Below are 12,252 nucleotides of genomic sequence, written 5' to 3'. Positions count from 1 at the left end.
AGGAGATCAACAAATTCAAAAATTTGTTCTTTGGAAAAAAATTAATGAAGTAGACAAACTGCTGGCAACCCTTGAGTAAGAGAAGAAAGATGAAACCTAAAATAATTTTATGAATGAAAAGTTGAGCATAACTGTAGATAAGGTAGAGATTACAAGGTAGTCAAAGGTAAATAAAAGATGCCTAGGTAATTCAGTGGGGGAAGAACCATCTTTTTTTTTTAATTGAGGTATAATTGACATATAACATACTGGTTTCAGGTGTACAACAGAATTTGTATCTACTGGGAAATGATCGCCACGATAAGTCTATTTGACATCCAAGGAATAGTCTTTTTGACAAATGGTGCAGAAGCAACTGAATATCTGCATTTAAAATTTAAAAAGTAGAACCTTGATTCTTACCATACACCCTGTGCAAAAATTAAGTGAATCATAGACATTAATGTAAAAGCTGTACACTTCTTCTGGAAAGTTTGCGTTTGCCCCCTTGGGTTAGGTAAAGATTTCTTGGATTGGATACAAAAAGCATGAAACGTAAGAGAAAGAACTTGATATTGGACTTCATCAAAATTTAAAACTTACTTTTTGAAAGATATCCTTAAGAAAATGAAAAGGCAAGTTACAGAATGGGAGAAATTATTTGCAGCACATATTCAGATAAAGGATAGTATCTAGAATTTTTACAACACAATAAGAAGGTCGAAAACTTCTATATATCTGTATACATATGTGTATGTGTGTGTGTATTTACGTATATAATGAATAGGTGAACGTGAACGGATATACAAATAGATATATATGGCAAGGGATGTGAATAGAAAGGTTCCAAAAGAGGATGTGCATATGATCAATAAGCCCATGAAATGATGCTCAGCATATTAGTCATTGGGGAAATGCAAATTAAAAGCACAGTGTCCTACCACTACACACCTACTAGAATAGCTAAAATAAAAAAGACTGGCAACACCGAGTGCTGGTGAGGTGTGGACCTACTCACATATATTGCTGATGGGAATGTGAAATGGTTTAGCCACTTTGGAAAAGCTTGGTAATTTCTTATGCATTTAAACATACACTTACCATATGACCCAGCAGTTAATTCCATTCCTAGGTATTTACTCAAGAAAAATGAAACCATGTGCCTACAGAAAGTCTTGCACGTGAATACTCATAGCAGTTTTGTAATAAGCAAATACTGGAAACAACCCAAACGCCCAGCCCTTTGGGGAGATGAATGAATTGTGGTATATTTATGCCATGGAATATTACTCATCTATAAAAAGGAATGAACTACTGATGCACACAAGAAATCAGAATACTCTCAAAATTATTATACTGAGTAGAAGCAATCATAAAGAAAAGTGCACATACTGTGTGGTTCTATTCATGCGAAATTCCTAGAATAAGCAGCTAGTTACAGAAGTTAGGTCACTGGTTGCCTCAGACCCAGGGTGAGGGCAGGGAATTGACTGCCAAGGGGAACTTTATTTATTGCACATAAATTATAGCTCACTAAAGGTGATTTTTAAAAGGATAATAAGTACTATTAACAACTACTTGCCAACAGTTTTGAGAACTTACATGAACTGGACAAATTCCTAAAAAATTATTTTAATAGAACTGACTCAAGAAGAAATAAAAAGAGAAGCTTGCCTGCTGCTAACACTATTAAATAAATTGAAGCAATGATTAAAAATCATCCCATAAAAAAGTGCAAAGCCAGATGACTTCACAGGCATGTTCCACCAAACTTTGAAGCAACAGGTCGGCCCAGTTTATACAAATTCTTCCTGGCCATGGAAGAAAAGGGACTACCCTCTAACTCATTCTGAGAGGTCAGCATTAACCCTGATAAATTCAAACAAAGACGTTATAAAAAATGAAATCACAAGTTTGCCTCACTCGTGAATACAGATGTGGAAATCCCAAACACGTAATCAACTTCAACTGTATGTGTAAAGGACAATACTTGACCTCGAAGTTGGGCTTCTTCTAGGTGTGTAAGGATGGCATAAAACTGGGAAATCCATGGAAGTAATCTGCTGCAGTAATAGATTAAAAGAGGAAAAACATGTGGTCCTTTGAATAAATGCATTTGATAGAACTGAACACCCACGTATAAGTAATGTGTTCCGGTTAGAGATTATTTCTCCTTTTGATTGCGGGAATGTTGTTAGCAAGACTGAGAAACGTATATAATCAGAAACTGAGAGCTTTACTATCTTGATAAGTGACCACGAGACACTGATGGAGAATCTGGTACTATAAGGGGCAGGCCGTAGAACAGTGTCTAAAAGCAAGGATGCTGGAGCCGCACAACCCTTGATCATTCTCTGCCCCTCGCTCTGCCCCTCGCCAGCCCTGTGAGACCAAGGAGAAGTTACTTCTCTCCGTTGTGGGAGGTATTACCATGGGCTTAATGAATTACCATGTGTGACACACTTAGCACCTCCACGCTGGCATATGCTTTTCAAATAATGTGTTTTATGTGTTATTGTTAAAATACATGCAACAACATATTGTATTGTCTCTTTAAGGCCATCTCGATCTTAGCCAAAGGCTAAGGTAATGACTACGTCTAGTCTTTGATAAAAGTGCTTTCCCTTTCAGATTACAAATTGACTCCTTTTATCTGTGTGTCCCAAAGGTGAGTGATTTCACGTGGAGCCACGATGGGACTCAAGCGCTTATTTCGTATCGAGATGGGTTTGTCCTGGTTGGTTCTGTCAGTGGACAAAGACACTGGTCATCTGAGATCAACTTGGAAAGTCAAATCACATGTGGCATATGGACGCCCGATGACCAACAGGTAACGCCTCTTGAACATGATGTGTCATGTTAAAACGACGTGAGCTGAGGGGGAAAAGCGTTAAGTACTAATACGGGGTGGGGGGCGGGGGGGAGGAGAGCTGTCTCAAAGGCTGGTAAAGAATGACAAAGGGAAAGAACACTGAGCTTGTCCAGGTAAAAATTAACACCAAAATTTCATGTGTTAATAGATTGGGGAAATAACATTCCCCACCGATACTGTGAATACTGAGTTAACAGTTTAATTATAGAAAATACTCATACAAATTTACTTTAAAATCTGCATAAATAGCCGATTGATAAATGGATAATGGACATAATTCATTCACAAAAGAAGTTCAACCAGTCAGTAATCATGGTGGGAAAGTATGTACTCTCAGGGAAAAAATGGGAAATAGCATAGTGAGAGGGTATATTTTCACTTATTAACAAAGAAAATGATACCCATGATTTTATTTATCATTCGTAACGGTTTAATCAAATAAGTATTTTCATTCATTGCTGGTAATAATATGCATTCGATCTTTGGGGTGGCAAAGATTTGATACAATTTTTAAGCAAGTCTAAAAAATTATCATCTGCTTTGACCTGGTGATATGCTTTAGGAATTTATCTAAAAGAGACAAAATGGGAAGAAAATAAAAGTTGTGGTCGTTAAAGCATTATTTATGATAGTAAAAATTTGGCAACAGCCTACTAGTACGAAAATAGAAGACTGGTTAAGTAAACTGTGGTATAACCACTTAAAGGATCATATAGTAGTCCAATAAATTAGAGATCGTGGTTATAAAGATGACGTAATAATCTGAAAGAGCTCTTATGATATAATGTTAAGGAGAAAAACCAGGATACGAAATGGTGTATGTGGTGTGATTACCACATCATAAAACAACTGAAGGAAACTACCCACATTGTCAAACTAACTGGAAGGAAATTAATCGAAATGCCGCATGTAGGTGGTTATTTTATGGTGAGCCTCTGGGTCATTTTTAAAACCTAATTTGAAGTTTTTCTTTAAGGTGCCTATTTTACGTTCATGATAAAATGATGTATAATAACCTAGTAAAATTATATATTGATAATTCATTTTTTAATATAAGGGTTGACTAGTTAAAACCTTTGTAAATGTAAAATTTGTGTTTTCCAAGTGCAGGAGAATCCCTAAAATGTCAGAACATTTTATACTTGAGATTTCAGTTTAATTGTGGTAAAATCAAACAGTATAATATGAAACCATAACTTTTGGGGGAACCTTTTTTCTTTTTTTTAATGAATTGCTTCTTGTGACTTCTTATCACTGTATATTTCATGTTTCCATTTTATTTTCAAGTAAAAATGCTCAGTATTTTTTTCTCTTCTCAAAATTAGTGTTATGAGAATTACAAAGAGGTAGTAGTCTCAGCTCTTGAGTTTCTTCCCTCCCCATCCCCCAAAGGCATCTTAGTATCCAATAGCACATGTGTGTTTCTGTGTGAAGCACTTGGACTTATTTATTACAGCATTTTATTTTTGTAGGATTTTACTGCCCCTGCAGTCTGCTCAGAGATGCGTGCCGTGGCCCAGTGAGTGACCTTGCACACATACTTAACCTCTCCCTGCTTCAGTTTCCTCCTCTGTGACAAGGGGTGTGAATTATTTCCTGCCTAATTCCCAGGGCTTTTATAATGATCAGATGAGGGAACAGATGCGAAAGCAGTTAAGAATATGTCAGAGGAAGTCTCGGCTTCACATTCTTCCCTCACCTGGAGTGACGGAACCGTGAGGCTCATGTCACCGTCCCCTCTGAGCTGTGCTGGACAGTGTCCCCAGCAGACTGCACACCTGGAGTGTGACAGGGACCCAGAGAGGCTGGGGACACAGTGTGTGAGATGCAGCACCTGCCTTTGAGGGCCTTGGGCCACTGGAGGAGGCAGGCCCACAAGCGCCTTGTGCTGCGTCCAACATGGTCGCCCAGGTGGCAGACAGCATGGTGTCGAGCGGGGGATGGAAGCGAGGTGGGCTGCACCTTCAACTGGGTTCCCTAGGCCTGTCGGCAGGACCCCAAAGCAGCTTTGCAGATGGTTGGGCTCCTGGCCCACACCTCTGTCTGGATGGCTGTTTTTATGGTTCTGTATTGAGGGCCAGCAGGTGGGATTTCATTTGAGGAAAGAGCTCCATTGCCTTTATAAAAAGGATTGCAGACCTTGGAGGAATTTTACACAGGGAAGAGGTGTGTGGGACGCTCTGTGGGTCGTGTTTGAACTGAGGCATTCCTCCCTCCGTCTCTGTCATTCTTTCGTATCTTTTGCTTAGTTTGAAAATTATTGATGAGAAAAGAGTGTGAAGACAGTATAATGTTTGTAATTAATGCCCTGAGCTCTGACATTGGGACAGTCTCAGGTGTGGGCTGCAGGAAGCCGGCTACATCTCTTTTCTTCTCCTTGAGAACCTTCTGCCCTTGATGTAGAGTAAAACAGCCTCCAGGGCGCCTCCTCACATCTTGAGACAGTTCTGATCGTAATGGGATTTTAGGCTGCTTCCTGTTAACTCTTCAAAATGTAAGCAGTACAGTTTTACAAGCAGTGAGTTTGAAATCTAGCCATTTTCCTGTTTGTCATATATTTTCCTCATTTTTTCTGGGGGGTCTGGGTGAACACTGTGCCTCTTCAGACATGAACATTTACAAATATGCATCCAGCTCGCTTTGAGTCTTAGCTGAGTATCAGTTCACTGTCAGAGCCTTTCAGCTGGCTGTGGAGAACTTGAGACGTGTTTCCGTTAAGTGTCCATCATCGGATGAATGGATAAAGATGTGGCACATACGTACAATGGAATATTACTCAGCCATAAAAAGAAACGAAATTGAGCTATTTGTAATGAGGTGGATAGACCTAGAGTCTGTCATACAGAGTGAGGTAAGTCAGAAAGAGAAAACAAATACCGTATGCTAACACATATATATGGAATTTAAGAAAAAAATGTCATGAAGAACCTAGGGGTAAGACAGGAATAAAGACACAGACCTACTAGAGAATGGACTTGAGGATATGGGGAGGGGAAGGGTAAGCTGTGACAAAGCGAGAGAGAGACATGGACATATATACACTACCAAACGTAAGGTAGATAGCTAGTGGGAAGCAGCCGCATAGCACAGGGAGATCAGCTCGGTGCTTTGTGACCGCCTGGAGGGGTGGGATAGGGAGGGTGGGAGGGAGGGAGACGTAAGAGGGAAGAGATATGGGAACATATGTATATGTATAACTGATTCACTTTGTCATAAAGCAGAAACTAACACACCATTGTAAAGCAATTATACTCCAATAAAGATGTAAAAAAAAAAAAAAAAAAGGTAGAGATGCTGGCATGTGAGCCAGCATGTGTCTAGGAGTTAGCACTGCTGTCCCAGGAGGAGGGTGAGCAGCTGGTGGATCCGTGTCCGCAAGAGCAGGACAGAGGAAAAAGCCTCAAACTTACATCTGACGGATTTAGGTTAGATGAAGAAGGTTTTTGTGGTTAAAGTTCTGAGCACAAGAAGAAAACTCTCCCTCCTTTCCTTTCCGTCCTTCCTGGGAGAACTCCAAGAAGGCGGCTCCCAGAAACATCCCTCTGTGGTGGGGACCAGGGGTTCTGCAGAGGACTTCTCAGGCTGCTGGCCTTGTCCCATTCTTGTCCCAGTTGCCGCTTCTCTGTCACAGCTCCCACGAGAGGCACGTGTATGGTCTGGGTGCGCCAGCCGTGTTTGGATTCGTTGTAAGGGATCTCGGGCGTCAAAGCCATGTGCACGTGAGGCACGTTAGCGACTCCTGCTTGCACACAGTCAGTGCAGCCCCTGATCAAACAGGACTCATTCAATCCCGGCATTTGCAGCCTCCCTCCCCGAGCCAGTGGTCCTTCCCACTAAACCCAGTCCTGGCCTGCTGGCCTTTCTTGCCACTTCCCCACACTTTCTGCTCAGGTTGCCTGCCCCCCGGGCCCCCAGTCTTGGAGCATCTTCTCTCTGGGCTCCTGCCTCGGGTGAAGGCTTCCCTCCAAGCAGCCCGCGGCTTCCCTTGGCTGCTGCCCCACTGCTCGGCCCCTTCGGCCCCAGGCCACACGTCCAGGCTTCGTGCTCTCTGGTCGCTGCTGGCCAGATCCAGCCCCTGTCCCAGCCTCGTCTTCCCCTTCCCAGTGCCGCCCTTCGCCTGCTCCTGGAAACCTTCCCCAGCTGCCCTGTGCTGGCGCTGCCACCTTGGGCTCCCGAGCTCCTTCCACGCTTTCTGGGCTTCCACCCTTGGCCTTCCCCCTTTTTGCCTGTCCTCGGGGCGATTTCTTCCACTGCCACGTGTGCATCTCAGGCTCCCCAGCTCTGTGCTATGCTCACGTCTCCCTCTGGTCCTTCACACTGAGCCCCGGCTGCCCGCAGACCCCGCTGGAATCCCGTGTGGTCCGCACTCTCGGGTCCGTCCTCATCCCTGCCCTGCTCCTCTAATTGCTGATCACTTACGCCCCCGACTGGGAGCTGTGCTTGACTTTCCCTCTTCCTTAGCTGCACCCTCTACATAGTCACTAAACCCTACTGAGTCCACTTCCTTAATACTTCAGGGCCAGGAATTGATTTATTTGTATTTAAAAGTGGCAGATGACTGTGCTCAGACTAACGTCCGTGAAGGTAGGTAAGGCTCCACGTACCTAGAATTCTGGAGTAGGGCTGGTTGATCTGGGGACTCCCAGGTTCTTCCCACCACTCCTCTCCTGCAGCTTCGTCCCTTGGCTGGTTCCTTCTGTCGTGTCTGGTGGCTGCTTCTGCCAACTGGGCTGCCTTTTTCTTGGTTCATGTCCAGTGAGGGAGTGAGTGGCTCTTCAGCTCTTTGAAGTTACTCGAAGGTTCCCTTTGGCCACCGCAGTGGCTTGCACACTGTGTGCATTCCTCAGGGAGTTGTGCATCTGCCTTCCTGGGGCTGGGGGTGGCCTACGGCCCGGGGAGGAGGGGGCGGAGAGCACCCAGCAGAGCCCGGGGCAGCCCCACTTCCGTTAGTTTTAGATGTGTTGTTGGGATGGGAATCTGCTCCCTCTCTGCACAGTCTGCTTCCTCTCTAACTTCCTTTCCTATTTATTTTTTACTAATTTTTATTAAAGAGCTGTAGTTTTTAAAAGTCAGATAGTACTACTGGGTTTATAATGAATGTTTTTTAAAAACCACAAAACACAAGCACCTTTCAGCTCCCTGCGCCGCCCTCCCGCTCCCAGATCCCTGCTCCCTGTGGCCAGCACTTTGCTTGTGTTTCCCTCCGCATTTCTGAGTTACGGGCTTATGTGCCAGATCTGGATCTTTCTTTGGACTCAGGTCTTCTCTGCTGACTTTGCACATGGGAGATGAGGACTGGCTGTCTCAGAAGGCCCCCTTCCACGGCTGCCCACCCCCCACCTCCCATCCTCCCAGTGTGCTCTGTCTTCTCGCTGAAGGCCCGACTCGTACACAGAAGAACCAGGATAGCATTGCCTTCCTCATGCAGTCATTTTGCTTTTTCCAGAATTAGTCAAGTTGCTTTATTTATTTCCTTAGTTTTCTGTGTACCAATCACAAATTAATCCCTCTGCTCTCCAAAAAATTGAAAATCTCCTCCGAAATGTTCCACCACCCCAAGTGGTACATCCGACTCACTTGTTTCCTGGCGCTGCCCCGCCCTGGGCCCTCAGCCGCCTGCTCCGGCCTGAACCGGTTGCTCTTGGCCTGCAGCACACCTGGCATCCTGAGCACCCGTTCCCTCATCTCCTCCTGTTTCTGGGACGAGCACCTTTATTTTTGTGGTGTGTCCCCTCATTTTGGTGGAACGTGTCTTCAGGGTGTTGTATGTTTCAAGATGCTGTGCTTTGTCTCTCTCACCTGTTTGGCTGGGACATGGTGGTCATTTTCCAACTTGTCCTTCGCCTCCAAGAACTTGTCTTAGTTCTGTGATATTTTCTTTTCTCTTTCTGGAAATCGTATTATTCAGATGATGTTCTTTTAGGTTGATGATTTGATTTTAATACCTTTTCTCGTCCTGTTTCTTTTCTTTGCCTAATCTTGTTTTCTGGGTGATGTCCTGAGCTATATCCTCCAAGTTTTCTTTGACTTTTAAAAAATTAATACTATCACATTTTTAATTATTAGGAGCTCTTTTTGTTTTGTTTTGTTTTCTGATTGTTCTTTCTTTAAAAAAAATTCATTTTATTTTTATCTCATGGAGAACAAAACAACGTGAGGATATTGATTTGAAGGTTTTTTTGGTTTTTTTTTTTTGCGGTACGCTCACTGCTGTGGCCTCTCCCGTTGCGGAGCACAGGCTCCGGACGCGCAGGCTCAGCAGCCATGGCTCATGGGCCCAGCCGCTCCGCGGCATGTGGGATCCTTCCAGACTGGGGCACGAACCCGCGTCCCCTGCATCGGCAGGCGGACTCTCAACCACTGCGCCACCAGGGAAGCCCTGATTTGAAGTATTCTTTTGTATTCTTCATTGTCTTTCTCCTCCAGGTTCTTTCTGGTTTTGTTTTGGCTTCTCTTTTTCATATTAGATGCTTTTCTCAAATGTCTGGTGATCCTTGGTTGTCTGCTCATATTTAAGAGGTGGATACTAAAAAGTACTTGGAAGCCTGTGGAATGGGGTAATTAGTGGACCTGTCCTTCTACTTGGAAGACCCATCTGGACATCAGAGTCTGTCTTTGAGCAATCTTCTTCCTGACCGTGGCAGTGTTGGAGGCTGGCTGCCTGTGGGCCTTACCTGGTGGCTGAAGTGGGCTCCGTTTTAGCATTCAGTTGCTGGGTTTTTCACCCTAGGCCCCTGAGCTGTGTCTGGCCTTCTGTTCAGCCCCTTCACAGAGAGTAAGATGCGTACCCGCCTGCCTGGGTAGGAGAGGAGATGCGGAGGGCTAACCATTCCTTTTCAAGGCTTCCAACCAGTCCACTCTGGGAAGGTGACCCTAATCAGCTTACTCTTGTGTTTCCTGGTGTCGCTTTGGGCTTCAGCTCACTCTGGTCTACTCTGTCACTTACCACGTGCCCATGTGCTGTCAGTTTCTAAGTGTTGACTTCTCTGTCTGCTGACCTCTCCGCTGACCTGTTCTCTCCAGTTCTCTGTTAGAGTTTCACGCTCGTTACCTCTCAGTTGAGTGGGGTTCGGGAAGGTGTCCAGTCCATCACGCAACCCCTCGTACCTTTCCAGGCTTCTCTCTGCCCCTGGTCTCCCCTTCTACTCGCCCTAGTGGACCAGTTTGATTTCCCAAGCTCACATTGCTTTCCTGCTTTCGAGCGTGCTGTTGCTTCTGCCCTTGCCTCTTGTCCAGTCAATTTCCAGTCGTCCTTGAAGGGTCAACTCAAACATCACCTCCTCTGTACAGTCTGCTCCCTGCCACCTTCCTCCACTCCAGCCCAGGCAGAGCTAATTAGACTCTGGAGTGTTCCAGGAGCACCTACTGTACACCAAGAGCACATTTTGTAACATTTTCCACATTGTGTTGTAACTGTTGGTTGCATATTTTCTTTCTTACCAGATGTGAGGGCAGGGGCCATGCCTCATTGTTCCCTGTGCAGCAGTAGTGCAGTCATGCAGTGAGTGCGGGAAGAATGCTTTCTCTAGAAGCGCCGGCCTCCCCCTCCTCTCCGCCTGGTGATGATTAAGTCCTTATCCTCACCGAAGGAATTGCCATATTTCCTCCCGTCCTCAGGTACCACACAGTCACGAGAGGAGTTCTTGGTTTACCCCACATAGGCTGTCCTGGGAGGGCCCAGCATTAGTTTTTCATTCATAACTGATTCATACAGAAAAGTCTAATTTTTTGGTTTTTCACATCTCGTGATACTTGTGTGGAATCTTTCATTACTTAAGGCTGGTTGGATTGAGGGGTGGGGTGGGGCGTTGTTGGTTTTTTTCTTAATTTTTTAGGCTGTGTGGTTATGTCTCCTTTAGAAAGCAGTTTGAGTGAGGATCCTAATAACTGAATTCTTCTTCCTACTCAAATCCAAAAACAGTTTCTGAATATGAATTGTCAGCTTCATCTTGATTCACGGTATAGAAAATTCAACTCAGGGACAATTATTAGCTCTTAGGATATAGTACCAAGAAAATCCGCGTGGTTTCCTTGGAGGAAGGCCTTTGCAAGATTACACGTCTCCGTTTCCTGGCATGGTGGCCCTGCAGTGCTGCCTGAGGACGGCGGGTTAGGATTGATGACGTCTTCACGGACCACCCCGCCCTAAGATTTTTTTCCTTTTTTCTTCCTATGTCATATCTGACCCCTCTTTTTCCCTCTCTTCCATCTCTTCTTTACAGTAATGAGAATTTTTTTATCCTGAGCCAACAGACTTTTCAGTGTCAATATTCTGAAATTCTCCTCTTTCCCCAGTGTGCCTATGACGTATATTCATTTTTTTAACTTCAGTTGTAAGTGGATTATGCACCACGGTTACCGTATTGCAGACCTGGGTCTCCAGGGTGCAGGGCAGGCACTTAGCCTCACTAGGATTCTCTCGGTGGTATGGTGAATAGTTACTAGTTGTTCTTCTGGTGCAGGGGAGCAAAGTCAGGAATGACGATTTCACCAGCTTGGTGACATCATTCCCGATAAAAATTCATGAAGCACATCCTGGAATTACATTCAGGAAGTCTGTAGCCATAGGAGGGGCACTTTAAGGCTCTTTTCCTTTAATGAGGACACAGGTCAATATTTTTAAAAATCATAAAGGCAAATACTTGTTCTTCATAAAATTTGGAAGTACTGATAATTACTTTGTAGAGTTTATCCAGGCGACGACAGATACAAACTATGATTAAATTATACAGCAGAGGTTATTGTGTGATGATGATGAACTTCAAAAACAGGAGAACGATCCTATATAGTAGAAGAGAGAGAAGTAGACTATGAAAACAAATTTTCTGCTCCAAAGGATTTACAGACACAGTCTTACAAGTGAAACCTATTATTTCAGTAGACACATACTATGCTTGACCTTCAATTATAATGAATAACCAGTGGTTTCTCCTTTGGAATGTTCTGTTAGGAAACAAACGTTTGTCACATAGCTGGAATATTTAAGTGTTTGCTAAAGAAATACAGGTATTCTTCACTTTATATACTAGATTTTAAAATGTAGGTGAACTGAGTTTTTGTAATCATAATTATACTTAAAGTATCCATGTAAGGAAATCTTTCCTATTTAAAAGAATATTCTGTAGAAATTGCCCTCGTTTAGAAGGCAGTTTGGTGTGAAATGGGAGTTCTTCACCTAATACATCTTTTTGCTAAACGTCCAGACTTTAGTTTTCCACGAGTAGAGGTAATGTTTGTTTATATACTAAAGCTTAAAACTTGGTACTGAATACTAAAACCGTTTTCAAAGGAAGTCTTAAATACTTAAATAGACTTGATATTTTCTTAGACACTTCAAGCCATGATTTCAAATAAACTAGAAGGGGTCTGGGGTTGGTACGTCTTAAACAGCCCCAAGAGAA

At 43.7% G+C, this 12,252-nt stretch overlaps 1 protein-coding gene across 8 annotated transcripts in view; it reads left to right on the top strand.

The window, feature by feature from the left end:
* The window catches only part of TULP4 (TUB like protein 4), a 224,290-nt gene that overhangs the window by 154,863 nt on the left and 57,175 nt on the right, over positions 1–12,252 (top strand). For 7 of the 8 annotated variants that reach the window (XM_027082407.1, XM_027082358.1, XM_027082380.1 and 4 more), the window contains one exon: positions 2,648–2,809. The exons of the other annotated variant lie outside the window; for it this stretch is intronic. In XM_027082407.1, the coding sequence (XP_026938208.1) occupies positions 2,648–2,809 (162 nt within the window). The remainder of the gene's footprint in view (positions 1–2,647; positions 2,810–12,252) is intronic. 8 annotated transcript variants of the gene reach the window in all.

Source organism: Aethalodelphis obliquidens, unplaced genomic scaffold (assembly GCF_003676395.1).
Source record: "Aethalodelphis obliquidens isolate GAN/ISIS:26980383/991018 unplaced genomic scaffold, ASM367639v1 scaffold3, whole genome shotgun sequence".
Taxonomy (NCBI): domain Eukaryota; kingdom Metazoa; phylum Chordata; class Mammalia; order Artiodactyla; family Delphinidae; genus Aethalodelphis; species Aethalodelphis obliquidens.
The sequence above is the reverse complement of the archived record's forward strand: the minus strand, read 5'-3'. Positions and strand labels throughout refer to the sequence as shown.